Source organism: Hypoxylon trugodes (assembly GCF_022578975.1).
Source record: "Hypoxylon trugodes strain CBS 135444 unplaced genomic scaffold F4822scaffold_3, whole genome shotgun sequence".
In the NCBI taxonomy this organism is placed as follows: Eukaryota; Fungi; Ascomycota; class Sordariomycetes; order Xylariales; family Hypoxylaceae; genus Hypoxylon; species Hypoxylon trugodes.
In genome coordinates, this window is record NW_026250018.1 from 4,116,965 (window position 1) to 4,144,094 (window position 27,130).

The 27,130-nt window shown below is 45.3% G+C and overlaps 11 protein-coding genes across 11 annotated transcripts; 6 read left to right on the forward strand and 5 right to left on the reverse strand.

Annotated features, from left to right (window-relative positions):
* The first annotated feature begins 241 nt into the window (after positions 1–241).
* F4822DRAFT_397565 (TOM13-domain-containing protein) lies at positions 242–1,427 on the forward strand. The gene is made up of 2 exons (XM_051457632.1): positions 242–778; positions 865–1,427. The coding sequence occupies exons 1-2, from the start codon at positions 509–511 to the stop codon at positions 970–972; spliced, it is 378 nt and encodes a 125-aa protein (XP_051317502.1). The 5' UTR covers positions 242–508; the 3' UTR covers positions 973–1,427.
* A 145-nt stretch (positions 1,428–1,572) lies between these two features.
* On the forward strand, positions 1,573–3,230 carry F4822DRAFT_427586 (60Kd inner membrane protein-domain-containing protein; the record flags this gene model as incomplete). Its single annotated transcript, XM_051460771.1, has 3 exons — positions 1,573–1,647; positions 1,720–2,670; positions 2,763–3,230. The coding sequence occupies 3 exons, from the start codon at positions 1,573–1,575 to the stop codon at positions 3,228–3,230; spliced, it is 1,494 nt and encodes a 497-aa protein (XP_051317503.1).
* Positions 3,231–4,069: 839 nt separating this feature from the next.
* On the reverse strand, positions 4,070–6,083 carry F4822DRAFT_427587 (DUF1688-domain-containing protein; the record flags this gene model as incomplete). Its single annotated transcript, XM_051460772.1, has 5 exons — positions 4,070–4,153; positions 4,226–4,872; positions 4,982–5,198; positions 5,308–5,583; positions 5,703–6,083. The coding sequence occupies 5 exons, from the start codon at positions 6,081–6,083 to the stop codon at positions 4,070–4,072; spliced, it is 1,605 nt and encodes a 534-aa protein (XP_051317504.1).
* Positions 6,084–9,324: 3,241 nt separating this feature from the next.
* F4822DRAFT_397575 (P-loop containing nucleoside triphosphate hydrolase protein) lies at positions 9,325–12,043 on the reverse strand. Its single transcript, XM_051457633.1, has 3 exons — positions 9,977–12,043; positions 9,831–9,907; positions 9,325–9,767 (listed from the first exon to the last, which is right to left on the reverse strand). The coding sequence occupies exons 1-3, from the start codon at positions 11,846–11,848 to the stop codon at positions 9,563–9,565; spliced, it is 2,154 nt and encodes a 717-aa protein (XP_051317505.1). The 5' UTR covers positions 11,849–12,043; the 3' UTR covers positions 9,325–9,562.
* A 289-nt stretch (positions 12,044–12,332) lies between these two features.
* On the reverse strand, positions 12,333–14,508 carry F4822DRAFT_397576 (Aldehyde/histidinol dehydrogenase). The gene is made up of 2 exons (XM_051457634.1): positions 13,510–14,508; positions 12,333–13,450 (listed from the first exon to the last, which is right to left on the reverse strand). Exons 1-2 carry the CDS (start codon positions 14,032–14,034, stop codon positions 12,437–12,439), a joined length of 1,539 nt encoding a protein of 512 aa, XP_051317506.1. The 5' UTR covers positions 14,035–14,508; the 3' UTR covers positions 12,333–12,436.
* Positions 14,509–14,510: 2 nt separating this feature from the next.
* F4822DRAFT_436834 (acetolactate synthase) lies at positions 14,511–16,301 on the forward strand (the record flags this gene model as incomplete). Its single annotated transcript, XM_051462345.1, has 1 exon — positions 14,511–16,301. One exon carries the CDS (start codon positions 14,511–14,513, stop codon positions 16,299–16,301), a length of 1,791 nt encoding a protein of 596 aa, XP_051317507.1.
* A 129-nt stretch (positions 16,302–16,430) lies between these two features.
* On the forward strand, positions 16,431–18,165 carry F4822DRAFT_397579 (FMN-dependent dehydrogenase). Its single transcript, XM_051457635.1, has 4 exons — positions 16,431–17,249; positions 17,300–17,518; positions 17,574–17,797; positions 17,901–18,165. The coding sequence occupies exons 1-4, from the start codon at positions 16,763–16,765 to the stop codon at positions 18,147–18,149; spliced, it is 1,179 nt and encodes a 392-aa protein (XP_051317508.1). The 5' UTR covers positions 16,431–16,762; the 3' UTR covers positions 18,150–18,165.
* On the reverse strand, positions 18,166–19,474 carry F4822DRAFT_397581 (zearalenone lactonase). The gene has a single exon (XM_051457636.1). It carries the CDS (start codon positions 19,132–19,134, stop codon positions 18,253–18,255), a length of 882 nt encoding a protein of 293 aa, XP_051317509.1. The 5' UTR covers positions 19,135–19,474; the 3' UTR covers positions 18,166–18,252.
* Positions 19,475–19,744: 270 nt separating this feature from the next.
* F4822DRAFT_194045 (fungal-specific transcription factor domain-containing protein) lies at positions 19,745–22,816 on the forward strand. The gene is made up of 4 exons (XM_051453617.1): positions 19,745–19,903; positions 19,996–20,129; positions 20,210–21,450; positions 21,635–22,816. Exons 1-4 carry the CDS (start codon positions 19,793–19,795, stop codon positions 22,714–22,716), a joined length of 2,568 nt encoding a protein of 855 aa, XP_051317510.1. The 5' UTR covers positions 19,745–19,792; the 3' UTR covers positions 22,717–22,816.
* A 198-nt stretch (positions 22,817–23,014) lies between these two features.
* Positions 23,015–24,809, reverse strand: F4822DRAFT_436836 (major facilitator superfamily domain-containing protein; the record flags this gene model as incomplete). The annotated part of the gene is made up of 5 exons (XM_051462346.1): positions 23,015–23,324; positions 23,385–24,059; positions 24,241–24,355; positions 24,430–24,531; positions 24,593–24,809. The coding sequence occupies 5 exons, from the start codon at positions 24,807–24,809 to the stop codon at positions 23,015–23,017; spliced, it is 1,419 nt and encodes a 472-aa protein (XP_051317511.1).
* Positions 24,810–25,195: 386 nt separating this feature from the next.
* F4822DRAFT_194042 (salicylate hydroxylase) lies at positions 25,196–26,897 on the forward strand. Its single transcript, XM_051453616.1, has 2 exons — positions 25,196–25,647; positions 25,722–26,897. Exons 1-2 carry the CDS (start codon positions 25,516–25,518, stop codon positions 26,871–26,873), a joined length of 1,284 nt encoding a protein of 427 aa, XP_051317512.1. The 5' UTR covers positions 25,196–25,515; the 3' UTR covers positions 26,874–26,897.
* Positions 26,898–27,130: the final 233 nt, after the last annotated feature.

The following is a 27,130-nucleotide window of genomic DNA, read 5'->3' on the forward strand; positions in this document are numbered from 1 at the left end:
AGTGACGACGTCAAGCAACCTAGAAAGAAACAAGCTCTCCACAGTGGTAGTGGCCTAATCAGTACCTAGGAATATGGTAGGTACTTACGCGGGGCTTAGTGGGGAGAACTTTCCATCAAATTATTAAGACCCCTCCAAGCAGAGATGACGAGCAGCTAATGATTAATTGGGCCTATGAGGGGTGTTGATTTAAGTAACACAGCGTCTACTAACTCATTTGGGGAATTAAAGCTAGACCTCTTACTGAGATAGGTTTAGATACAGTCATAGCACACTTCTACCTTACCGATGCTAACTCCGACCTTCAATGTTACGCCTTCTCCAACCAATTTCAACTTTCAGAGCATCAATCATCGCCAACATAGTACGTCAGTTGCTCCCATCGCCGACGAAACAACCCACGAAATGAAAACGAGAAGTCGAAGTAGATGATTTCGAAAGCATAATACTTCACCCTCGTTCTTATCCCTTCCCTTTCCCTTCCCTTGGGTTCTTCAGCAACTCCGACATGTCCTCCGAAGAACTGAACCCTCTCGCCGAATCCGGTGTCACGATGCACTCCGACAGCGAACAATATTCGGCTGGCGAGGACATATCTACGTCGCCGCCTTCTTCTTCATCCCCGCCTATTGTTCTGTATAAACCTCCAACCGTTTGGTCTATGCTCCGAGGTGCGGCTATTAATTTATTACTACCGTTCATTAACGGTATGATGTTGGGATTTGGCGAGTTGTTCGCACACGAAGCTGCTTTTAGGTTAGGATGGGGAGGTACAAGAGTAAGTCACACCATGAAATATGACCCATTCATCACATACCTGGGTATTATAGAATGAGCAATGCTGATGATGGTCGTGTTCCTCAGGTCTTCCCTATTTCCCGACAGGGAGCTCACCCGATCGGCCCGGGTATCGAGATTCGTGACCGACCGAAACCACGAAGAGAATTACAAGATCTTACAAGTTTGGAGTGATGTAGTTCGGATCATCTTGATATCTGTACGTTTACTTTATGGTAGAACCAAAACAATGAAGGCATACTAGGGGCGGCGCACGTACTCTACTTTCAACATGGGGATACCTATGGGATTAGATCGGTTGGTGGTGAGGAAGAGTCAAGGGAAGCCAAATAAAAAGGAAATGGTACTTGTTGCATATTGCTTGTGGTTTTGTATAAATCCTCAGTTCTATGAGAGTAACCCGTAACTACAAGAGGCTATAAGCCCTGAATGAGAAAATGCAACGCGGATTTTGTTACGAGTTTTTCTTAGATGTCGATATCATAAGGTGTACCTCTTAAGTATAACTTGGCATGTAATCTTCAGGGCTGTTTGATTTTACATTAATTATCTCGACTATCATAGTATGGCATACATAATTGCTTCATAATAGTATAAATTAAGCTATGTAGATTAAAGTAACAAATCGGAGAACAGAGGTCCACTATCCGCACTCCTTATCGATAACCGAGAGTACCATGTACCCAGCGTGGTAAAAAATAATTCGACTGACGGAATTTGTCTTGAATGTATTTTCGTCGCTTCAGCTTTTGCAGCATCCCGCCAAATACCATCATGCTGCCGAGTAGGGGACTCTCAAGATCAGGTACAGCCTCTGCGCTGCGAAATGCCTGGTCAACTCGGACACAGGTATAATAATACCAATTGCTAATAACTACTATTTCTTGTCTCAATTGCTAATTCCCATTCGTCTTATTCTAGTCGGCTCGATCTATACAAGTCCCTACGCGACACTTCTCTCAGTCGCAACTCCGATCTACAATACCTACCCGACTTCGTGGCGCATATTCCACACCGATATCTTCAATTGGTACCCGTGCCACCTTAGGAGCTACTGCTTGTGGTGTATTTGCCCAACGTTCTGGAGCATCGCGAAATCTATCGCTTTGGCCATTCTCTTCGAAACCACAATCTACACCCGAGACGCAGCCTAGTATAGAGCAGCCTGCTTCCACTACGTACGACCAAAAAGCACCAGAAGCTACTGTTGTAGAAAACAATGCCGCTTCCGCACCTCCGGAGGCTTCATCTTCGATCCCGACAAATCCTGTCGACCTAAACCCGGCGCACCATTCCACAGGCTCTTTCAGTGATTTAGATATAACATCCATACTCGATATACCTGAACAAATAGGATACCTTAAGAGCCTTGGCTTGGATTTTGGATGGGGTCCAACAAGCTGCTGTGAATGGATTGTCGAACATATCTACATCTACACGGGTTTGCCCTGGTGGGCTACTATTGCCGCTGTTGCTGTTGCATGGCGTGTCGCATTATTCAAACCCACCTTAACAGCAAGTAAACACCAAGCCTTGTTACAGGCAATCACAAAATCTCCCGAATATATCCAGGCCAATGCAGAGTACCAGGAAGCTGCGTTTAGGACGGGTGATCGTGTTGCGCAAGTGCGAGCACAAGAAAAAATGATGCGCGTCAGGAAACAGTCCGGCGCGAGCGTAATGCGGTCTTTTGTCGTCTTATGGACCGTCCCTTTGAGTTACGGCATGTTTCGATTATTCCGTGGCATGTCTGCTCTACCCGTTCCTAGCTTGGAGACGGGAGGTTTGGCTTGGTTTACCGATCTTACCGTACATGATCCCTATTATATCTTGCCCATGACGTCCATATTACTCACGGTCCTTATGTTCTCAGTAAGTATTTTGCGATTCCCAACCACCCCTTGAGTTTTCTCTTTTCTCTTCAACTTGGGTATTGTAGAATATGGCGCTAAACAGACTCTTAGCAAACACGAGCGGCCGCCTTATCATCCAACCCAACAGCCGAATCCGTCCAAAAAGGAATGAAATATATAATGCCTCCTGTCATGTTTTTGTGTACCGCCTGGCTACCAGCTAGTGTACAGTTGTTTTTCGTGCTGATATCAGCTGGTTCGGTCCTACAAACAACAGCCACTCTAAACCCAGCCATTCGCCGTTGGGCTGACCTTCCTCCCCTCCCAACCAGGCCCGCTACAACAGCTAGTACGACGGGTCTAAAATGGCAATTGCCTACCAGTCGACCATCCACAGACGATGGGGAGAAGAGCAGCGCAAGTGAATCAATAAAAGGAATGTTTGGAGTTGACAAGCAGAAGGAGGAGTGGAAGAAGGCGCAAGCGTATGAAGAGCGTCGAGCTCGAGAAGAGAGAGAAAAGGAATTCCAACGAATGGAGGAAATACGCCGAAGACGGGCTGGGAAGAAGGGGCTGTAGGAGTATTAGCTCATTGGTTGGTACATAGTGCCAAATCCTATTGGTCCTATTCTATGTATCATAGGTATTAACGGGGTCATTCTAACCTCCTTTTAATGGGGTGTTATCTGCTATGCTGCTTGAAAAGAAAAAGGGGCATTGCAGTTGAATGGATCACCCGTAATTGTAGCCACTTACATTGTACATATGTCATACAATACCAAACTCCAAATATAGTTAAGAAGAAGCCGGGGCCTATTTGCATGAAGTGGTTGAAGATGCCTGTTACTACAGCAGGTTTCTCACAAGAGCTCGTTGGACCCATTTCGCAGGACCAGTTTCGTAACTCGGGGGACAAATCCTCATACGAGTGATATATTAGGTTCATCGGCAACATTATATTAATCGAAACAGCTGATTGATGTTCCGTGGCTTTTCCAACACGCAAATATGAACGTATGAAGAATTACCAATAATAGTTACCTAGGTAGGTGCCTGATGGGAATAAAGTCGTCATTGACGTCGCGTTACCGTACCGAGTCCGCACTATAGACCCTTGAGGTCCCGGCTGGCCTATTCCCCTAGGCCTCATCTTTTCTTTTCTTTTTTTTCTCTAATTAGGATAGCCCTACCTAACCTACCAAGGCAGGTTATGCAGACAGGCAGGTAGTATGTTTTGCTTCTACCGGCTTTTAAAAATGATCGCATCCTTGCTTCAAATGCTACTTTAAAAGGGGAACGAGGGTTTTATAGCTCCCAACTCTATGTAATAAAATGACCTTCTGCTCTGCTGTGAAGCTAAGGAGGGTTAATAATAACAGAAGAGAAGACAAACATGGCGCAATAGAGGTATCTTGGTGTTAGAATACGGTCCCATCCGAATCAATTAAGATTGGTGGTTCTTTTGTATTCGGCCTGCTGACCTCTGCGATTTCACGACCTCCCTATACACGTATGATTAGCTTCTTCCTCTCTATAATGGCCGTTGATATATGAAAGTAGCAAGATCGACTTACCTTCCAGCTTCCTGCCTCGAGTAATTGTGCTAACGTGAGCTCACCACCATTGAGTTCCCTCTTAAGGGCCTTATTAACCTCGACTAGAAGCTTGTCAAGGAATCCTACAGTGACACCTCGCCATTCGACAATTACATCGTCGCTCGGTTCGAACATGGGCGCTACCTCGACGCCCTTGGTACTCGTCCGTCGGCAGTAGTCATTGTAGTTTTGTAAACCGCGCTCGAGGTCGTCATGCTTAAGCGTTAATACGCCAAGGTCAATAAACAAGCCTCCGTTTCTGTACTCGGGCAATCCCGTCAACAACTCCGTACCGGCAAAGTGAATCTTCAAGAGATTTTGCATGGGTTGCATTACTGAATACGTGAGCCATTGTGTTAGCTTGTGGAATGGTAGTATGGATTCCCAAGCTGCAGCACCTGACCCAGCTTGTGAATTAGGGAAAGGGGAGAGGCCAGGAGAAGTTGGAGGGGCCTGCTGTGGCATCGAGGAGCAAGGCCATGCGTCGCCGAGGGAGATGCCGTCAATAGCCGTTCGCGATGGTGGCCAAATAGGGCCAAGCCCAGACATGAGTACGTTCCATAGTACCGGTAGAACCACGATAGGAGTTGAAGAAGCTTGTGTCGTCGGATGCGCGAGGAGGTAATCTGCACGTTCACATTGAGTTAGCCAAGATCAATTGCTGCACAGGCGGTACCTATAGAAAAGGGGCGGCGCATTGCACCAGAGTTGAACGAAATAAAACCATGTACATACCAATCATGTTTCCTGGTCTGCCATCATCGCCAAAGAACTCTGGTTTGCTTTCTAAAGCATCTCCTAGTCGAATTAAGAGTTGGGCTCTGCCTTCCAGACCGGCGACTTCGTTCCCAGGATGCGACTGCATGCCTTTTGCTAATTGCTCGACGGTAAGTTTCCGTAATCCGTCCTTGTCTACCTGGAATTTGTTGCTTGGATTTCCAGAGAAAAGTCCCTATTCGTTAGTAATGCAAGAATTAGCACGATTCTCCTAAGCCTAGACGGAAGGATTCACGCATCCACCCTCCTGCGTAAACCGGCCCCCTTTTGAGCTGCACACGTACCGTTTTGAACATCTCTAAGCTCGCAATGGCTAATCCTTCAGACCTCCTGTAGACGCGACCATTTTCGGCGCTCTTGAAACTCCAACTGGTACCTGCGCCAGCGTCGAGTAAGACGCTGACAAGGAACAAGTCCACTAGACTTCGACATTTCTCGGAACTATCGACATTTTGTGGGAAGGTGGCGAGTAGGTTGGCGATGCGATCCCGTCCACCAACACAAAAATGTTGATATCGGCCGTGGGGCGGAATCGATGAAAACGGCGGGTCATAATCTCGCTGTCGTTGTAAGTTAGCATGTCTGTGTCCACGTGCATGGTATACAAGCACCTATAGGTAGGCTCTTGCATGAGATTGGAAATATTTTGGTGGCTTCGGACCTTGATTATACCGCATACGAATGTAACAACGTCGGGAAACTTAGCTAGGTCAACATCGAAATGGTTCAAGCCATTGCGCAAGGCCTTATCGGTCACCACTTTGGATCGCTCGCGGACGGAGCCCAAACTCCTCAGGTAACCGGCGGCATCGAGAGATGGGTCGGGAGGTTTTGGTAGGTTAACTTTGGGCATGAGATGCGGCGTCATGGGTGTAAGAGGTGTTTGAGGTACGCTGCCAGCTGAAGTACGGTTGATATTGTGAATATGAATTCGTGAGTTGCCTGCCGATGAGCTTCTGATGTTGGAACCTTCCGAGTTCAAACTCGCTGTGTCATTCCCAGCTCCTCCTCCTGGTGCTATAGGCTTGGGTGTCTTAGGTTTTCGGGAGAAGAGACCCATATTGATCGTGTATACTTTTGTATGGTTGGCTGTATGTATGTAGGACTGAATGTATGTGTATGGATGTACGTATGTATGTATACCCAATTGCTTTTCGTTTTTTTCTTCTTCTGTCTTTGATTTTCTTTTTACTTTTTATTTTTTATTTTCCCTCCAGTCCTAGGTAGGTTGTATTTGGTTGGCTGGTTGGTCGGCCTGTAACAGAATAAAGTGATTTAGGTGTAAGTACAGGTCGGATAAGTCACCCAGATTAAGCAATTAGATCGATCAGATCAGCACTGAGAAAGAAAAAAAAGTGAATGGGGAGGGGTAGGTGCCCGAAGCTACCTAAGCAACTAAGTACCTAGGCAAGCTAAGGTACCGAGCTAGCTATTACCTAGGTATACATGTACCTAAGGATAACTAGAAAGGGGGAAAGGAGGGGGGCCCTTATTCACTTTGGGCAGGTCTACCCAGCTAACATAGCTTATAGGTACCGGTACCTTATCTGGATAGTACAATGGGACAGCTTCCAGGTGTACGGAGTGGAGAAAATAATGGTGGTGAATGTGGGGGAAAGGGGAGAAGTGTTGAATAAAATAAAATAAAATAAAAAAATGAAAGGGAAAAATCAAGACGAAGGCATAAAAAGTTCAGGGGGTAGATATTTGCCTGAATTAGAGAATAAAAAAATTAAGAATAATGTTGTCAATGTCTCCCGTAAGCTTATCAACCGTATTCCTTTTCGAGATGGTGAGATTTTAAAGACATCCTAAGAAATAAGAAATAAGAAAATAAGATGAATCCAGGATAATACAATGGGAGGTGAGTGTATCATCAAGTCAAGTTGTATTCATGAGTCTAGTCAAGTCCAGATTGTGACAAGCCCTGTATGCAGGTATATTATGTAAGTCTAGCGATACATGTATGCCCACATGTACAGCTACCTACTCATATGTAAGTTTTCCTGTAGGTAGCTTAAAGGGTAGACCGATGAGCTTGATGAGTAGCACAAGGTACGTGCCTCGGTAGAGGTAATGTACAAGTTAGGTGGTCACACAGGGGTTATTAAAGTTGACGATGATCCAGAACGAGAGGGGTATGTATTCTTTTTTTCACCCTCTCATCTTCTAATCCTCTTGTCGTATTCTTCAATACATACCTAGCTGCCCACGTCGGAATAATCAACTACTTATTCCCAATAGACAACTTTCAAACGATAAAAAGTGGTATGATTATTTGTTAGCTACATATGGAACCTTCACTTACATATTTTAGATGAGGAAACGATATTTTAGTATAAATATACCTACTATAAAGTGGACTTTGGTGTAACGGGAAACACGAGTGCCTGAGACTTAACCATTTATGGTGATTTTACTGCATCGTTTTAACCTATTCGGGAGATCGATCCAACGATGGAACTACGTAGGTACATTCAACCTACTGGAACTTAACTGGAACTGGAACTGGGATTCATCAGGATCAGCAGGAACCGCCGAACTGGGGACGGGGAAAAAGGACCAGGATTCTTACATAGGGGTGCCAAGGGGCCAACTAGGGGCCCCGACCGAACTATGTAGCTCTCTAATTTGTCCTTTTCCCTTCAATTCTCATGTATGGTACTCTTACACTAATATCTTCTCAAGGATGTCTTCTCAAGGATATCTGTTTGGTACGGTACGGAAAGGTTAATATACCCAGGTGCAATAGTACGTATCCTAATGTAGATTATCAAGGGGAAGCGGATATCAAGGATGTACGAGATAGGCTGGCTTGACTGGGCATACGGAAAAGAATTCTTCATCGGTATTGATCCAGTCGGATGATCTTTTCAACACTGTTTGATATTCATTCCAAGTTGATAGCCAAGACTGGTTACCATTCTATGCGTTAAGGGTTCATTTTTCTTTTCCTCCCTGATACCACCTAGGTACGTATGCTGGGTACACTGCAATAGCCTACATTTTATACGTGGAATATATGTACTTATGAATCTGGGTAGTATTTTATACGTGGTAATAGAGCAACGGGATGACATGCAGAGAGCGACACAATGTACTCTGTACTCAAGTACTTAGACACCTCAAAGGAATTAGCTTAACCGACGCAGCTAACCTAAATTCTATACTTTAAAATGTCACATCACTGTATATCTATATTATCAACGCATCGTATACCTAGGTAAGTCCTCTTATTTATTCGAGAAAAAGACAAGAAATTTCATATCGTAAACTTACCTAGTTATGTTGTAGATAAAGCCCCAAGCAAACAAACATTACTACCCTGCAGCATAGCATAATTCGACGATCCAATCACGGTACCCCTGTGCCGCCGCCTCGCTTAATTACCTAGGTACCTAGCCAAGTGTTAGTAAAATGATACCTGTAGCTCTACAATAACAGAAGGAAAACGGGTAGAATAATTCCCGCGACGTCATACGAAGGAGAAATTTTGATAAGATGGACTTTTACATCTCCGTCGGGGAGGGCCGAAAAAAAAAGCAAAAACCCTTACTCGTCAGGTACCACACCAATGCTGCTCGTACGTACCGTACCTAGGCTTTGCTTCAGCAACCTCTAAAGTCAGAGTTTATTGACAAATGACAGGATACAAACTTGTCAAATCTAGAGCTCTGTAATCGTATGATGGTTGACAGCCAACCCTACAAGTTACATTGTAGACTAGTTCGCGCAGTGACCGGCGTCCTTCATCGCTAGCACAACAACCATGGCGCGAACCGGATCGTATATCCGTCACCTCCCATAGGCCCCAATTCGAAGTCGAAAGTCAGTGGCGTCTAAGCTGCGGGGTGCGATAAGTTAGAGGACTTGCACTAGATCTCGGACCCGTCGCTTTCGGGCAATTCTATCTAGTTTTATCTAGGTATTCTAGTAGTTAGTTCCAAGTAAACGGTTCTCTTCTGAAGAGAGCTTAGATTAAATTCTTAGTTCCCAAATTAGTTCGACGCGAACGCTTCCCGAAGGACCATAGGTCCGAGTCATCGGCCACAAGTCGCCCAGTGCTGATAATGTCCGTGCAAACAAGCAAGGCATCTGACGAACTTGAAGTCTGTTCTCGAGATGGAACTTATCCATGTCTTTTATATCTCGATTCAACAATGGATGAGAGACCGAGCGCTCAATTGCTTACATAGCTGCATAGTAAATTAGGTAAATCCATATGTGAAGGATTTTATCATATTTCGATCCAGGAGACCAGGTAGGATTTACATGGGGAACTGCGTAATTTGAGCACGTACCGTCTGCAATGGTAACGCCACCAAGTTATCATAGGCTCGATCATAGCGCCTGTAAATGACAAAATAAAGCAAAGAGGGTCATATTGCAGTACTGGTCATATTGTGGTAATTATCGTCATTAACCTGCCTATGAACGGGAACGACTAAGTCGTAAATACAATGCCCTGTTCTTCTACCTAGGTACTCACCATACAATCAAGGAACATCACCAGCTCTGCCACTAAATATCTCAAAGCACTCAACTGTCTTCAGTTCGCGGTCCTTCCTTTCCTACCGCATGAAGGGCCGATCGAGCCGTAAAAGCATCAAGGGCCTTCAAACCGTTTTCAAGGATAACCAACTTTCTCGTTGTCTCGTTACGTTCCTTAATGGTGCCATCATCTTCAGAACCCAATTGTTCAACTTCCTCGTCTGTAAGATCCCATACAACATCGGGACAGAATCTGTAATTGGATTGTCAGTATATCGTCGTCGCTTTTTATCATTTGAAATAGTCATGTACTTACACATCTGGTAGGCGTTGGATAAGACAAGTCTCGATGGCATTAACACTGACATCATCAATGAACTTTTTTAGGGCGACCTATAATTCATTAGCACCACGTATGAGGACTCTACTAGTTTGTGATTGTTATAAGTATCAATAGAATACCTGATAATAAGCTTCGGCAACATCTGCTGCGAGTGAGGCAGAATATTCCTCAACGTTTGGTCGCGTTCCCAACTTCAACTCGGAAAGAAGATTTTGAGAGTTGAATGTGACATTCGAAGACGTGGTCTCCGATGTTAACCCGTAGATCTTCGTGGACAATGCATCGAATTTGCGGTCGTGGCGTTCGGTCTGAATCTTTTGCACCGTAATCGTCAAATAGTCGTTGTATGTGATTGGATGGATCGATAAATGAGGCTCTAATAATTCGTCGACTTTATCCTTCAGATCTTGTCGCAGACGATGTAATGCCGGTTGGATATGCTCTTTCATGAGGCGGGTCTTAGTATTACTGTCGCAAATCTCAAACACGATTTTATTGAAGTTACTTGCTGCGGCCTCATGGATCTGCTCGACTAATTTTTGCGTGATTGGCTCCCAAGGCTTGCATTGTCTGCTGAATAGATCCCCGACAACAAGAGGGTTGTATGTTCCAGGCAGCTCACGGCCGCGGCATTCGACCATGAGATCCTTTACAACCTCTAGATAATCCTCCCTCATGACATACCGCCTAGGGGACAATCTAGTCGGCTTTAAATCGTCTTCCACGACCTCTAGAGTGTGACCATCAACACGCATATTCTCGGAGTATTCGCTAAGGATCTTTTGGACATGAGCGCGTAATCTCCTCTCAAAAGCATCATGTCGACCAGGTATGGACTCAAAGAAGATATCAGCATATACGCCATCAATAGCTGCTCGGACCAGCTTAGAAAGCCGACTGCTGATTCGTTGGAGGTAGGTATGTTTCTCCCTACTCGTACTGCGCGCTTTGCCTAGTTGTGCTAATTTGAGTCGACAATCTTTTATGCCAGATTGCACCTCAGCTTTCACGCCCGGTAGTCCTCTCTGGATTTGTTTCCATAACACAAGGCGCAAACGGGATCTCAGCGGCTCTACACCCCGTCGTGACTCATCGAGGGTGTTCCAGATGGAATCAGCAAAGAATTTTGCCTCTCTCTCATCCCTTTCCTCGATCGTATCGTCAGAGGTAGCGTGGCCTCTGTTGCGCAGGACGTGCCATCCAAGAGACAGCTTCACGTTTTGATTCTGCGCTAATTCCAGATAGTAACGTTCGCTGTCCGAGCCCCTGTCGATTTTGTCGGGTTTCGTAATGAGTCCAAGGGTTCTGAGGCCGGAAGGGTCGATCTCTCGAGCAAATTTGGTTACAGGTTGGTTGGCGAAAGGGTTGTCTGCTGCAACAACAGCAAGAATGATGCTGCGACGCTGGCGCATATAAGACAATACTAGTTCTTGAACCAAGGTTGCGTCGTCATCGGATTGATTCTTATCAGAGGCACCGAATATGCCTGGTAAGTCGACTAAGGTTAGGTTAGGTGCAGTGGGCGATGTGCTCTCGATGCGCAATACATCAGTGCTGAATATCTTGGCACCCTCGCTGCCGGTGAGTCCCATCGCACTTTTGGCGGCTTCGATGATCTTGGGAAAATCATCCTGATCCTTTGTCTCCCTAGCAAAAGCAAATAGGCGTTTTCTCTCATTCTTGCTCCTATCGCTGCTCGGTTGGATGTGTACTTTGATCTCAGGCTTGTCACCTCGCCGGAGGATCAATTCGGTAGCGAAACGAGTGCAAAGTCCTTCTGCAGTCGGGAAGGATATACCAGAAAGGGATTCGAGTGTGGAGCTTTTGCCTGATGACTGGCTACCGCACACGATGATTTGTGGTAGATCAATATATTGACTGACGCCATGTGATCTAAGTGAATCGACAATATCAAGAAGATCCCTGTGGTTGCTAGATTGTATAAATCCGGCGGTTTTCTGGGAGATATCTTCAGCAAGGTCCATCTTCATTTTGGCGTGTTCACTCGTTTGTTTGTGTTCTCAGGTTGGTAGTAAATTACTACGAGGGATGGAAGAGAAATGCCTTTAAATGCTTCAAATGCTAGGATGGTGGAATGAAGGACGCGAGACTAGATGGCCTTGGGAACTCTAGGGAGACAAAGCTAAATGTAAGAGTAGAGAGGCCGATTGAGATTGAATACTTGAAGAAAATAAAGGGTGCCAAACGTCGTTGTTGGGCAGGAGCGCCCCGTTATCTGTGCATACAACCTTGCAGCCTGCAGCAACTTCTGCCTTAAGACCTAAATACTTGGGAGGTACCGAGAATACGCACCAAGGACAGGATGCAATTGCCTAGTAGCTCTTTGATTAACAATTATACCTGCCTAGATTTAACAGCATTGAGAGTGCTCGTGGAAGGAAGCATCGTGAATGAAAGCCCGATTTAATGGCTGAACCATGATTTTAGATTACTTCTAGAACACTTCCAGAATACCTTCAACCTTCTAAGTCCACTTCAATAAAAATTATTAGAGCTTTATTGAAGCTTGGATATTGACATGCGTCGAATTATCATAATGTTTTCTATGTAATTCTTGCTTAGAAAGAATATTTCATCCCTGATTTACCGAGACTAATTATTTTAGGCTCTGTAAATTCGTACACTCCTGCGATCCCACCGAAGCGGCCATATCCAGAACTACCCCCGACACCACCATTAGGTAGAGTCGCCTCGATATAGACTGTAGGACCATTGATATGACAGCTTCCTGCCTTTACTCGCCGTGCCACCTCAAGTGCCCTCATTATATCCTGCGAAAAAACGGCAGCGCACAGGCTGAAGTCGGTACCGTTAGCAAGTCCTATTGCCTCCTCATCGGTTTCGAATGAACATAGGCAAATGAGTGGTCCAAAGCTCTCCTTGTGAAATATTTCCATGTCAGGCGTTATACCATCTATGATATGAGGTCCCATTATTGTACTATTTGGCCCCGATACTGATGTATCACCGTATAGCAATTTAGCACCCGATTTGATGGCTTCGTTCAGTAAAGTCTGCACGCGATCGGCTGAGGCGGGGCAAAATAGGCCGGACATCGATACCGTCGAGTCTTCTTCATGATTTCCAACCTTGATACCCTCAATTCGTCGAAGGAGAATATTCTTGAACGATTTTGCTATAGAGCTATGAAGGAGTACCCGCTCGGTGGACATGCATATTTGACCTGCATTAGCTAGGGCTCCGAATATAACGGCTTCCACAGCATCCTCGAGATTTGCATCTTCGAGAACAATTACAGGAGCTTTCCCTCCCAGTTCAAGGACACATCGCTTCAGGCAAGTTGCAGCCCACCCTGCAATGATCCTACCGACTCGGTCACTTCCGGTGAAGTTTACATGACGGATACTAGGGTGCTTCACAGCATATTCAGTGACGACTGGGGTCTGGCTCGGTGATACTGGTAAAAAGTTCAAACAGCCTGGTGGGAGCCCTGCAGCGTGAAGGGCACGTACAAGAAGATGTTGACTTTTTGGCGAGAATTCCGATGGTTTGAGTATAACAGTGTTGCCACATATGAGTGGAGTAGCGACGGCACGCGCAGTGAGGTTGACCTTTGCATTCGTTAGTCTGCTGCGAAGAATCATGACTTATAGTGTAAAAGCTAGCTTACAGGTGCATTCCAAGGACTGATCGCGAATACCACACCCAGGGGCTCCCTTTCGATTAGAATTGTTGTTCCTGGTCGGTCGGCTGGCACAATTTCACCTTTGATATGTGTTACTAAGCCTGCTGTTTCACGGAGTATGCCCACAGTGGCTAGAATGTTCACCCTAACCCAGCTCGTCGTTGCTGAGACTTCTGCAGATAGAATTGCTGGTGCGTCTCCGTCAAGGTAAGCTTCTAGGATGTCTGCAGCTTTCAAGAATATAAGACGACGACTGGAAGGACTTGATCTTGACCATGAGTTAAATGCAATTGAAGCGCATTGAATTGCCCGGGCATAATCATCCGTACTCGCTGATGCGCATTCATATAAGTGCTTCCCTGTCATAGGATTCGTAACAGAAAATGTTGCGCCATCCAAGCTGGAACAATATGAGCCATCTATAAAAAGTGCCTGGGGATCACCCATGCCTTCTTTCGAGTCCGGTTTTTGCTTCCCATCAACTCCTATTTCTAAAGCTTTGGCGTCCATTCTGTATTGCTTGAACTGTCACAATTTTTAGATCATGGCAGCGAGACCAACAAAGGTAAAGCTACTAATAATGCCGCGCAATATGAAAGGCCGCTGAGGGTAGTTTATTTCATGTAGCGTATGATGCTTCGTAAGATATCGATCGGAATGGGGCAATATGTTGTCTCCACATCTCCAACTCAGCTCATTCACATTGATATGCGTCGGAATCATGACTCCGCCCCTCCTCTCGACTTTCGCTAGTTCGAATAGTTACGATTTAGTTGACATCGCTTAGTTGGTTGACCGGGATAGTCTACGCTCTGGAATTTCAAGTATACGGCGGAATAGAAGTAGGTGCTTGAAGAAGACGTACTTTATCTTAATGGCGTAGCTACTCGTCGATGCCTAGAGCTAAGAGAATGAGCAATTATCCAATTCTCGTTGACAAAAAAATTCGAAATCAACTAAAAATATCATCCATGTCTCAAGCTACAATGCCCCCTCAAAGGCATCTCACAGGCGCTGCTGCCATCCTTAATGCGCTGAGGTCCGCGGGAATATCACATCTGTTCGTGAATTTGGGATCTGATCACCCAGCTTTCCTGTCCGAGTTCGCATCGAGGTCACATAATGAACTTCAAATATTTACATCTCCAAATGAGATGAATGCTCTCTCAGCTGCATCTGGATTTGCTCAAATTACGGGACGACCGGCTGCCGTGCTTGTTCATGTCGAATGTGGTACTCAAGGGCTAGCTGGCGCAATCCACAATGTCTCTAAAGGGCGTATCCCAGTAGTGATACTTGCGGGTACCGTTCCTGTCACTATGGCGGGGGAGATTCCCGGAAGCAGAAACGAATATATCCATTGGATTCAGGATGTACCAGACCAGAGAGCGATCGTTCGTCAATATATGCGTTATGAGCATGAAATTCGCAGACCACATAATGCTGCTCAGATTGTATTGCGTGCGCTGCAATTTGCTATGAGCCAGCCACAAGGGCCCGTATATCTCATCGCGAGCAGAGAGACATTGTGTGAGGAGTTTGAGGAAGTAAATACGCAAGTGGACTCAGTGCGCGACTACAAAAAGAACAGTGCTGTTGAGCCTATCGGGCTATCTCCCTCTGCCTTGGATGAATTAGCTGGTGTCCTTCTAAAAGCGAGGAGGCCTTTGATTGTCACTAGCTATTGTGGTCGCTCATCGGATGGCTTCGAAGCGCTAAAAGCTCTTGCGGAACTATTATCCATACCGGTTCATGAAAATGCGCCCATATATAACAATTTTTCAACAACATCTTTCCTTCATCAAGGCCATCAATGGAATGGTGGTGGCCAATTGCCCGCTTTAGCTGAAGCCGATGTGGTACTTGTCGTTGATGCTGATGTTCCTTGGATACCAGCGCAGAGCAAACCATCGTCACAAGCGAGAATATTCCATATTGATAGCGATCCATTGAAAGAGGAGACGACTTTATGGTCTTTACCATGCGAGCGAAGATGGAAATGCGATTCTGCGTTGGCGCTGAGCCAGTTATGCGCATCAATACGAGCAAACGATGAATTTAGTCAGTCTCGGTCGAAAGAGCGTATCGAGGAACGAAAGAGGTATTTGCAAGAACGTTTCGATCGAAGGACTAGTAAATTACGGAAAGCCGAAGAGTGTCGAGGAGATGGTAGAGTAACTGTGCCATATTTCATGTCGCGACTTCGGGATGCTACCGCGGGAATACGTATGGTAGGCCTTAATGAGAGCACAACCAATCTGGGAAACGTCGCAGATCATCTACATCATGATCTTCCGCTTTCGCTAATTGGTAGTGGTGGAGGTTCATTAGGTTGGTATTCTGGTGCTGCGGTTGGTGCTTCTCTTGCTTTGAGGGAATTAGGAAGATCCGATGATCTAATTGTGGCCTTCACTGGCGATGGGACTTGGCTATTCGGTGTACCTAGTTGTGCATATTGGATGGCGAAGAAGTATGATACACCTTTTCTCACGATCATATGGAATAATGGTGGATGGGCAAGTCCTAAGAACGCATTTTTAAGACTTAACCCGGAAATGGCAGGAAACAAACAAATTGAAGGCAGATTAAGTGATCGGGTAATGACTTCTATAACTCCGTCACCAGAGTTTGGGAAGATTGCCGAAGGAGCCGGAAATGCATGGTGGAAAAAGGTAACTTCAGTCGACGAGGTTGACGAAGCGTGTAAGAAGGCAATCAAAATCGTGAGAGAGGAGAGACGATGTGCCTTGATAGAAGTCGTCCTTGATAGCGTCTAATGTATGAATAGAGCTTCCATTCCGTAATTACTTGGTGGTATGTGCACCCGGGGTAATATTATGCCGATTAAGAAGCCTCCTCGTCATCGAGTCGAGTTAGCAATAATTCTGAGTCGTAAATTGTCATCACTCAACCTCAATTGGTATAATTAAATGCGATTTTTTAATCCAACTTTGGTTGGTTGAAGCGCCGTCAATTCTTGACTTGGGCAGTCCCAATATTGATGGGTATAATACACCTTAGCACAATGATTTGTATATCCGTTCATACTCTGTATTTCCGGAGTCATGGATCCTGTAACTACAAAATTATAAAATGTATTGGCACCCGAATCAACAACTCACATTTGTTTCTGTTTTGCTTGGGTTTGACTAGTTTACGGTATTGAGAACAATTGCGGGTATTTCATTTGGGTCTATTACGTGGGTTATTGTAGGGTTCGATACCCAGTTAATATACAATGGCGAGGAAACAGGATGTTTATTTGATTGATGATCTCGAACGGCATGCCTCGGTAGTCCTGCCGAAAATGGTTCGGGATTACTTCAACGGCGGTGCACTAGACGGGTGTTCACTTCGGGCAAATCGTACCGCCTATCAACGATATCATATTCGGCCACGCGCGTTGCGTAACGTCAAAGACCTACAAACGCAGATCAAGGTGTTTCCCGATGGTAATAGCATTCCGTTTCCATGCGCCGTTGCTCCAGCTGCGATGCAGAAGATGGCCCACCCGGATGGAGAGGAAGCCACTGCACGTGCTTGCGGTGGTTATGGAACTGTGATGGGATTAAGTACCTATAGTACAACAAGTCTGGACGAAGTGAAAAAAGCTGCAGATGCTGCCAGGCATACCACAGGATTGAAAGGCCCTTCCGAACTTGTCCTTCAGGTGTATGTTTTTGAAGACCGCTCTGTGACGGAACAACTTATCCACAGAGCCGAGGGTACGTCGCTGGATAGACCAGATTATATGTGGCGTTCTAACTATAAACAGCTTGTGGATATAAAGCCATCGTGTTAACAGTTGATACACCCCAATTTGGACGTCGATTGACAGAGATTAGGAATGGGTTCAAGTTACCACCTCACTTGAAGATGGCTAATTTCCCCGATGAACTGGGTGTGAAGACGGGATCAGAATTACGAACTGGAGACTTGGAAGCAGGGAAACGCCGTACCTTGAGCGCAAGTGGTTCAACAGCGAATAAACTTGGTTTGTTAACTTCTACCTAACGTCAGGAACATCGTGCACTCAACTAATTATTCAGATCCATCTCTCACATGGGATATACTTCCGTGGTTGAAGTCATTAACGAGACTTCCGATTTGGTTGAAAGGCATTATGGGGGCAGAGGATGCCATTCTTTCCGTCCAACACGGTGCGGACGCCATATTTGTGTCTAATCATGGTGGACGCCAACTTGATCAAGCACCACCGACGCTCGACGTCTTACCGGGAATTGTAAAGGCCGTGGGTGGAAAAGTTCCGATTGTAAGTTGACGCCCTCCCCCCACCTTTTTGCTTGACTATATTGCTCCTTGGGTAGATGTCTAGGTACTCTTGGGATTTAGACTGACATAGTATTATTGAATAGCACTTTGATGGTGGTGTTAGAAGAGGATCCGATATTTTCAAGGCTCTCTGTCTGGGAGCTGATATGGTTTGGATAGGTAGACCGGTATTATGGGGACTAGCATATGATGGAGAGTATGGAGTAATTAATGCCTTGAGGATTCTGGAAGATGAATTCAAGGAGTGCATGATGTTATCTGGTTGTTCTCAATTGGACGAATTGGGACCACATCTCCTAGTTGAAGCGAATCACAAATTTAGCAAGATTTGAATTTATTTAATTGTACTACTAATTATTATTAAAACGAAATAACAGCGCTCGTATCATCGTTAACCTTCATCTCAAACCAATACCGTACCATCAAGGCCAACGATTACCCTTGCTTGAGAAATTGTGTGGTGATGGCGATGAACTCGTCAAAACCATCAACGTAACATACGTGGCCAGCATTTTTAATGACATGGAAGTCCACATGAGAAACGATTCCCTTGCTTTGTAGTCCCTGCTCAACGCCTTTCCGTAGTTCTTGCATGGATTCTGGTAGATTCGCGTCTTTATCGCCTACGATGAACAGGGCTTCGTCAACACTCTGACCAGCCTTTACCGTCAATGGTCGCAAATCGTACGATTTGCTCTGGAGGGCAGCGCAACACGTCTCAAATCCATCAATGCTCGTCGTCAACATGATTTGTCGCACGCGATTTGCTTCTTCTGGATTGGCATCAACCCAAGCGCGACCAAACCATCGATCCATGGTTCCTTCAACTAGGTCATCCATCTTGCCCGCTTTGCGAGCAGCCGCAATTCTTGGTGCGAAAACATCATCGGTTCCGGCGTTGACTGGAGAGGAGGAAATCGTATCACATATGACTAGCTTCTGGATGATGCTGGGATATTTTGCGGCGAATACAATCCCAGTAGAAGCACCCATGCTAACACCAATCCAGGCATGCAGCCGTTCAATAGAAAGATGATTTAGAAGGGCCTGAACATCATCGGCAAGTGACTCAAAATTTGTAGAAGAAAGATCTTCTGGGGTCGTAGAACCACCATGGCCTGGGAAGCTATAAGCTATGACTGTAAAACCCCTAGATGTATATTCCGGGACTACGCGTTCCCAGGTAGGATATGGGGCGCATAAAGAGTTGGAAAGAAGAATAACAGGGGCGTTAGGATTGGATGATTCTGACCATAGGGCGTAATCAATTATGCGGGAGGATGGTAGAGAAAATTGCTGACGAGAAATAGTCGCCATTTTCTTTCGACCGAATTGATAGAATCGATTCCGAATATGTTGATTTTAGTAGCTGATTTCAGTAGCTAAAGTTGGGCTGATGAAACCGATGTCTTCCAAGGTTGTTTGATAGATGATCGAAGGTCGAAGGTCGAAGGTAGAAAATAGAAGAGGCAAGAGGGGCAGGGATGGAGATGGAGGGGTACGTAATTGTTGCTTAAAAGCGTTGCGTTTATCTTGTAACAAAGTACCTGGTTTTACCGAGCAGATCTCAACTTATTGGTGAATTCTATGCTTAATACTTATAGCCAATTAGACTGAAATGAACGAATATTAAGATACAATACAATTTCTATGTCCCTGATAAATTAAAACGTAATGGTACAAAGCTATACAGTTCTGTAAAGGAATTGTTCGATTGCTGAGATATCTAGGTACTTTCCTATTAAGGATTAGTGCACAGTTAGTAGATAATGACGCTAGGCTTTGTGTTACCGAGAACCTGGTGCCAAGAATTAGTTACCCATATTTCTCCTTGTCTACCCCACATATCTCCGCATTTCTCCAATTTGGGTGACACAGACCCGGAATCATACAAAAGGGGGTCTTGACCCTTTATTCAAAACAAGACCAGGAATATACGATCCGACGTTTCCAAGGAATTATTCATCCGGGAAATATGAGAGCCTCTGGTGGTACACTAAGAGCCGCTGAAGCTAAACGACGCGCACGTCGTGTACCAGAGGATCAACGAAAACGTGGTATCCAATCTTGTGATCTTTGTCGGAAGGTATGTGTTGAAGAAGGGCCTGGATCTGATGGTGGATCCCAATCGGTACAAATTTGATATCCGGTCATCAAACTGACCAATTACCAAAATAGAAACGCTGCAGATGTGTCCCGGCATCCGAGGACACGAATCGCTGTACAACATGTCTAGGGCAAGGCGTAGACTGTACATTCACGCTCCCTCGCAAGACCCGTTTTTATGGGAATATCGAAGATCTTAGTGATCGGTAGGTCATACTAATGGGATAAGAAAGACCCTCAAATGACTAACTCATTTCTGTAACGTCGTACGCTAAGATGTAGATAGGTTTCGTTGTCTAGAAGCTATCGTCAAAGGGGCGTTTCCAAATGAACCTACAGACTCGGTGGAGAACCTAATGCGACTTGGCAAATCCAAAGGATATAGTATGCCAGATCTATCTCAGGATGGTTCAGAAGTACCGATAAGGATAGATGAAGCTTTAAGGATATGTCAACAATCGGAATCTTCTAGTGATGGGGGGACATCCATACTTACTAGTGCTAATCGGTCAGCAAATTTAGGAGCGAGACTTGAAGTAAATGGTATCACATCACAGGAGAACATTAAGCCCGTTGAAGGGACTGCATCTCTTGTGAGTGATACTTCTGGTAAAGAGCATTACATTGGGCCTTCCGGAGGTCTTCAATTTCTTGGTCAACTTCGAAGGCTTCTTATCTCAAGAGAGCAAAAGCCTGGTATACATTATCTCGCCCCTCCGAATGCCGCTTCACGATTCACCGAAGATGATGGAGCTCAAGCACTCGAAGTGGAGGAAGCCCATGATAATCCTGTAGATTCAAGACATCTTGCTGATGATGCTTCTATCGCTGCCACGCGCGACCAACGTTCGCCTGGTAGCATTGTCTCCCTAGAGAGCGACTTCATACGGAAGTCAACGGTCGGGATAGACGATCTTTGGAAGAGGTTACCCGAACAAGGCATACTTGAAAAATTGCTGCAATCTTTCTTCCAATACGTCCACGAAGACTTTGTCCTTTTTCACCGTGGGACATTTGAAGGCGACTACGAAATTCAAACACAGAAGATGCGCCAAAATAGTAGTCACCCATATGACGAGAAAGAACCTAACATAGGTTTGCTCGCTTGTATCTACATGATGATCGCATTTGGAAGTATGTGCGATTCGACTATAGGCGGAAATAGCTTCGATCATGTCGGATTGAGGAAACATTGTGTATCATCTGCGAGATCCCTTCTTCCGCATCTTATAAGTAAATGCACACTTTATAACCTAAGGGCTCTACTCCTTTTAGGATTGTTTCTACATAATAACAACGAACGGAATGCGACTTGGAACCTTGTTGGAACAGCAACGAGATTGGCTTTTGCATTAGGTCTCCATCGAAAAGATACCGGGTTTGCATTCAACCCTATTGAGAGGGAAATTAGAAAGCGCATTTTCTGTACGCTTTATGGATTCGAACAATTTCTGGCTACTAGCCTTGGTCGGCCTAGTGGTATGAATGATTCCGATGTTGAAGTTATTCCACCACGTGCAGGTATTTGTGAGTAATCCCATTTATTATACCCATAATATTTCCTTGTACGGTCTATTATGAACTCGGATGAAGTGGAGTAGATGTGCCGATGGATTAGAAGAGCCCTGAAGGTTCCATTATAGTTTCTAGTGGAATCCGATCCAAGTTACTCGGAGCAAAACTAAGGCATACTAATATGAGAATATTCTAGTGGACGGCAATGGTGGCGGAGGCGATGCTGCGTTAGTAACATATACCTTGCGACTACATCGGATATTGGGTAGAAGCAGAATCATCCAAGGAGGCATAGACACGGAATTGAGAGTGGCTGGTACCTCAAAACCTTTAAGCCCTGAAGCTACCTTGTTGGATCTCGATGAGTGGAAATTAGACCTATCGAAGCAGGATTGGTTAAATTTACCACCCATAAAAACCGGGCAGAGTATTTTTGATGATAAGGAACCCAGCGCTATAGCGATTGATGATCTTAAGTCGCTGTTGCGATGGCAGAGTCGATCATCACTGAGGGCTGCGTTAATGTTACATCTGCAATACCATTATATCGCACTATTCACAACTCGTCCATTCCTTCTTCAGGAATTATCCGTAGGACAAGCATCAAGCCAAGGACAGAACCACGCGACGAGTCGGCAAATCCTTCTTGCTGGTACTTGTCTTCGCCATGCTGGACAAATGGCCATGATAATTCTTTTATTGGACTCTTTCGATCTAATAAATGGTGTATCGGGATTGGATATCTTTTACGTTTATTGGGCCTCAATGGTTTTATCATTAGGCATGTTGCGGCGTCAAACAACCTCGGAGGATGAAAGAGTACTTGTAACTCTTGGCGACCTTGTCGCGCAGCTCAGGGCTGTGGCTGTTAGAGCTGAGAAGAGTGGTACTATGAAACGTTTTACAAGGCTGATAGGTGCCTTTGCCGACTACGTTACTTATCGTTGCAAACCACCCAAGGCGATGAATACGAATGATGGCTTAGAGACTGGTGGAATAGGAGTAGATGGAGGTATGGAGCCGAGCCGTATGCTGCCGGATTCATCGCAATTGGCAACAGGAGCTTTCGCAGGTTCTGAGGTATTGGACTCTTTCTACTGGTCAAATGCTATGATGCCTTTAGGCAATACGATCGAAGGTGGGGCTGGACCTGATGGCTTTGGTAACTGGGCTGGTGATGTTGGAGGAACTGCAAATGGCGTTGATTGGATTAGCTCCTTGGTAGGTACTGATATTGAGATGCCTCTCGATTATGGGGGTATTATGCGACATGAATAGCAAGGATATTTATTTACGCATTGCGCGTTGATCCTTTACCTAGGTATGCTGATGGAATGATTGATTGTGATACGAGATCTTGAATATTGCGTGTTTGCATCCTACACAGGGACACTTTCCAATATCGCTCCTCGTGGGATATAGATATAAGGTCAAAGGGGTAAGATGTAGAAATTGATGGCTATGGTCTTTAACAATGTTGTCGGTGCCATCAATTTATTTGTGCAAGATATAACCATTGAATTGGGAAGATAAATAGATAGCTTGATAAGATCGAGCATATGAAACATGTAAGCTGCTAGACAGTGTACCTAAAGTCAGGATGTTTCTCCCCGAGTTGGTCTTGTTCTTCTTGGGAAAGTTCCCGTAAATGATCACGCTTTCCTGCTTCTCGTTGTCTATTCTCATAAGACAAACAAACCCATAGGTTAATGGCAGCAATAACTCCTGCTATTTGAAAAGCGACACAGGTCATGATTCCAGGAAGGTATTGAGGTCCATCCTTAGATGGAAATACTAGAGCTGAGATAATTCCACCGAATTGTCCTAGAGTACCAGCGAAGGCGGTGATGGTTCCCCTCTTGGCAGAACTTGTCACTTGGTTCGCACTATTTATTACTTGTTAGAAGGCCTGACCATTTTGGCGCATTCCAGGGGAGTGTACTTACCACCAGGCGATACATAAAGGTTGTACTATGTAAATCCCAATAGCAGCAAAATAGATACCCATGTATCTAAGGCTACCTTTTAAAAATGCGATGAGAAATAGACCTAGCATACTTAAGGAGAAACCACCAAGACAAAACACGCCTCTTCGTTGAATTCGATCTGACCAGATGCCAATCAGAACAGAAACGATGCCGGATGCGAGTCGTGGTGGTGCGCTTAGAAGATTTGACTTGAGATCATCCCAGCCAAAGGTACGTAGAATAGTAGGTTGGAAAACAGATATGGCATAGGCTGTAGTGCAGACAGCGAGGTAGAGTACGCCAGAGGTAAGGACCTTCCAGTCCTTGAGTGAATCTGCGACTTTTCGGATGGTCATCTTTTCATGGGACATGCCTTTGTTGTCGGATTTTAGTCGATTAAGTAGCCATTTCTTCTCAGCTGGCGTTAAGAAATTGCTGTTCTCCGGAAATGGAGGAACGTAAAACCAGGCAAGGACCGCTGCGATGCATGTTACAGCACCTTCAATAAAGAAAATCCAGCGCCATCCAGAATATCCACGTGCCCCATCAAGGGATCCTAAACCGGCGCCAAGTAATCCTGATATTGTACCCGCAATGTCGTTGGCGACGAAGAAGAAAGCCATACGTGTTACAAGTTCGTGCCGTCGATACCACCTAAAATTTAGTTAGTTTGAATGAAAGAAAATGTCAGATAACCATCGGATAGATGATTTCTAGTGAGAGTACCAAGGCCGTTGTGACATGTTCAGTCCCTACCTAGGTATGTATTGAACGCGCGCGGGGATGGATGGGATACCTGGGTATAATTCTTCACACCTAGGGGGAGATCACTTACCCAGATATCAAGTACATACATCCTGGAAACATTCCTGCCTCGAAAATACCAATAAATATTCGACCAACGAGGAGGCCACCAAAACTAGTAGAAAAACCAGAAAAAGTAACCGTCACTGAATGATATTGGTTAGCTCTCAAGTCCAAGAATGTCTGGAGGGGGTTCTTGTGTCGGGAATAGGTAACTTACATCCCCATCCCATAACGATAACTCCCATAAATTTCCTTGGCTCGATTCGATTAAAGAAGTAATTTGATGGAAGTTCGAGAATTATGTATGGGACATAAAAAACTTCGCAAGGTTAGTGAGGTCAGCGAGTGACAAAAGGGGCAAGGTAGGGGCATCAACTAACTCAGTACCACAACATTATAATCATAACCGGACATTTTCAGGTCGCGTTCCAAATTCCAAAGCCTCGCATTTCCAATGTTAACGCGATCAAGAAACGTTAACATATAGAGGAATTGAAGCAATGGAATGATACGCCAATCGACCTTTCGTAGCACCTTTTTTGCCTCGACAGGATCCGTAATATCTTCCTCGTCTGTTGGAGTCTCTATATGAGCCATGTCGTGTTTTTCAAGCTCGGAGGGCTCTCGTGAGAGATGGCGAGGCCTGTCTAAACTTGTGGTCATCGTGAAATGTACCTGGATTAACTGACGATATGATGTGGGTCTGTGGCTCTGAACCTAACAAGCTGAATGATAGACCAAGTCTCATTATTCTGCCTGGGTGACCATATTTTCCAGGTAGATATTATGAGGAGTTATATTCCCGGTCTTATACAAAGTTTGCATTCAATTAGAGACCTTAGACTTGCTCGGCGACGCGTTGCAAGCTATTGAGACTAGCTCTAGAGCCAAGATTCTTCATATCTGGGGTTGCGGAGAAGATCCGGGGCTCGACCAAGCAATTGGGTACGGAGTCATCATTCCGGCCTCCACTTGAGCAAGGGTAGCATGGGGTAACGCATGAGGTAATAACTTGCTGAAAGATATTACTCGCTTCCTAAATACCTACCTAGGTATGGAAAAGGGTGGGGTGGGTACAGGAATCATGACACCGTCCGGTTAGTTCCCGTACGGTCGGGTCGAGACTATCGATTAACATCTGACGGCGAGATCCAGAAGAGGCTATACGGCGGCATAGGATAGCTTCCATAATGGTTATATAAAGAAAGAGCTGCATTATCAGATAGCATAGACATAGTAATGCGACATAGCTTCACATCTCCTCTACAACTTCTTTGATAGCTTTCAGTACGTGTTCTTTAAGATGCCTCAAGCAAAGAGATCTCTCAATGTCCTTGTCGTCGGTGCGGGGTTAGGTGGTCTTGCAACTGGTCTCGCCCTTCAAACTGATGGCCATAAAGTTCGCATAATTGATGCGGCGCCAGAATTCGCCGAGGTGAGAGGCCATTATCTACCATCAAATGGTAGCGATAACGGAAATTGTAGTACCTAGACTAATTATGGAGATAGGCTGGTGCAGGCATTCGGGTACCCCCTAATTCAAGCAGACTTCTGCTTCGCTGGGGTGTTGATCTGGAGAAAATGAAGAAATCGGTATCAAGGCGGTACCATTTTGTTCGATGGCAAGATGGATCTACTATGGTTAAGCTACCATTTGATAATATCGTTGAGACACATGGTGCTCCGTATTACCTCGTACATCGCGCAGACCTTCACGAAGCTCTCCTAACAGCGGCACGGAGAGCTGGTGTCGAGGTACTCAATCAGAAGCGAGTTGTTTCGTATGACTTCGAAGCCCCGAGCGCTACAACACAGAACGGCGAAGTATTTACGGCGGATTTGGTAATTGGCGCCGACGGGATTAAATCCATTGCAAGACCTTTACTTACAGGTCAACCCGACATTCCCCGCGATACGGGAGATGTGGCATATAGGATACTCATCCCAGGAGAGAAGTTGCTTGCGGATCCCGAACTGGCAGACTTAATCACGGACCCTTGTACCACTTCTTGGTGCGGACCGGACGCGCATCTTGTTGGTTATCCTATCCGCAATGGCGAGTTATATAATATCGTCGTGTGCGCGACGTCGTATAACGAGACTACCGATGAAGTATGGGTGATTAAGGGAGACAATCGCGAACTCTGCAACCGATTTGGTCAGTGGGAGTCTCGCGTGCAAAAGCTATGCGCCCTTACAGGCGACTTTATGAAATGGAGGCTTTGCGACTTACCTGATTTATCGCGTTGGGTACACACCTCTGGTAAAGCTGTGCTTCTTGGTGACAGCTGCCATCCCATGCTTCCATATCTTGCTCAGGGTGCCGCCCAATCGTTTGAGGATGCTGCTGCGCTTCGACAATGTTTGGCAATGGATATAGATCTTAAAAGCGCACTAGAGCGTTATGAAGCAGCTCGTAAGCCACGAGCGACTCTCGTCCAGGCTAAGACGCGGGAACACCAATACATTTTGCACATTGACGACGGCGAAGAGCAAAAGTTACGCGACCAGAAACTGCAAATTAATGGCGACGAGAATCCTGTATTCTGGGGATATGATGAGAGACGAAAATGGTTATTTAGTCATGATGCTGAAGTGTTGGCGAAGGAGGGTGCAAATTGGCAAATGTCCGCCTCGGGAGCTGGGGTTACCGCTCATTGAAATCTGGTATGTCGGATATTAATCGGATATCAAAATAAGAAATAGTTTTCAGATTGCGAATTCTTGACGATGACAATTCTCAACGAGCTCGTTATGCCCAATATCTTTGATGAAATTTGAAACTTTGTGATGCGAGAGTTGAGTAATTGCCCAGGTGTTAATTAGGGGACTAGGTATGTGTACCGTGCCCCGGGGAATTGTTGTCCCGGTAAAGGAGATACTTCGAAAAAGAAACACGCTTACGTCATCATAACCCC

What these genes read in the sequence shown, in the direction of transcription:
- F4822DRAFT_397565 (XM_051457632.1), top strand. Translation starts at nt 509, where the DNA reads ATGTCCTCCGAAGAACTGAACCCTCTCGCCGAATCCGGTGTCACGATG. An exon ending in TAGGATGGGGAGGTACAAGA is followed by an intron (nt 779 to 864) that starts GTAAGTCACACC and finishes CGTGTTCCTCAG; the next exon opens with GTCTTCCCTATTTCCCGACA.
- F4822DRAFT_397575 (XM_051457633.1), bottom strand. Translation starts at nt 11,848, where the DNA reads ATGAAGATGGACCTTGCTGAAGATATCTCCCAGAAAACCGCCGGATTT. An exon ending in TTGCCGAAGCTTATTATCAG is followed by an intron (nt 9,908 to 9,976) that starts GTATTCTATTGA and finishes AATGAATTATAG; the next exon opens with GTCGCCCTAAAAAAGTTCAT. An exon ending in ATCCAACGCCTACCAGATGT is followed by an intron (nt 9,768 to 9,830) that starts GTAAGTACATGA and finishes ATCCAATTACAG; the next exon opens with ATTCTGTCCCGATGTTGTAT.
- F4822DRAFT_397576 (XM_051457634.1), bottom strand. Translation starts at nt 14,034, where the DNA reads ATGGACGCCAAAGCTTTAGAAATAGGAGTTGATGGGAAGCAAAAACCG. An exon ending in TCAGTCCTTGGAATGCACCT is followed by an intron (nt 13,451 to 13,509) that starts GTAAGCTAGCTT and finishes ACGAATGCAAAG; the next exon opens with GTCAACCTCACTGCGCGTGC.
- F4822DRAFT_397579 (XM_051457635.1), top strand. Translation starts at nt 16,763, where the DNA reads ATGGCGAGGAAACAGGATGTTTATTTGATTGATGATCTCGAACGGCAT. An exon ending in ACTTATCCACAGAGCCGAGG is followed by an intron (nt 17,250 to 17,299) that starts GTACGTCGCTGG and finishes AACTATAAACAG; the next exon opens with CTTGTGGATATAAAGCCATC. An exon ending in TTCAACAGCGAATAAACTTG is followed by an intron (nt 17,519 to 17,573) that starts GTTTGTTAACTT and finishes CTAATTATTCAG; the next exon opens with ATCCATCTCTCACATGGGAT.
- F4822DRAFT_397581 (XM_051457636.1), bottom strand. Translation starts at nt 19,134, where the DNA reads ATGGCGACTATTTCTCGTCAGCAATTTTCTCTACCATCCTCCCGCATA.
- F4822DRAFT_194045 (XM_051453617.1), top strand. Translation starts at nt 19,793, where the DNA reads ATGAGAGCCTCTGGTGGTACACTAAGAGCCGCTGAAGCTAAACGACGC. An exon ending in CTTGTGATCTTTGTCGGAAG is followed by an intron (nt 19,904 to 19,995) that starts GTATGTGTTGAA and finishes TTACCAAAATAG; the next exon opens with AAACGCTGCAGATGTGTCCC. An exon ending in TCCACCACGTGCAGGTATTT is followed by an intron (nt 21,451 to 21,634) that starts GTGAGTAATCCC and finishes AGAATATTCTAG; the next exon opens with TGGACGGCAATGGTGGCGGA.
- F4822DRAFT_194042 (XM_051453616.1), top strand. Translation starts at nt 25,516, where the DNA reads ATGCCTCAAGCAAAGAGATCTCTCAATGTCCTTGTCGTCGGTGCGGGG. An exon ending in CGGCGCCAGAATTCGCCGAG is followed by an intron (nt 25,648 to 25,721) that starts GTGAGAGGCCAT and finishes TTATGGAGATAG; the next exon opens with GCTGGTGCAGGCATTCGGGT.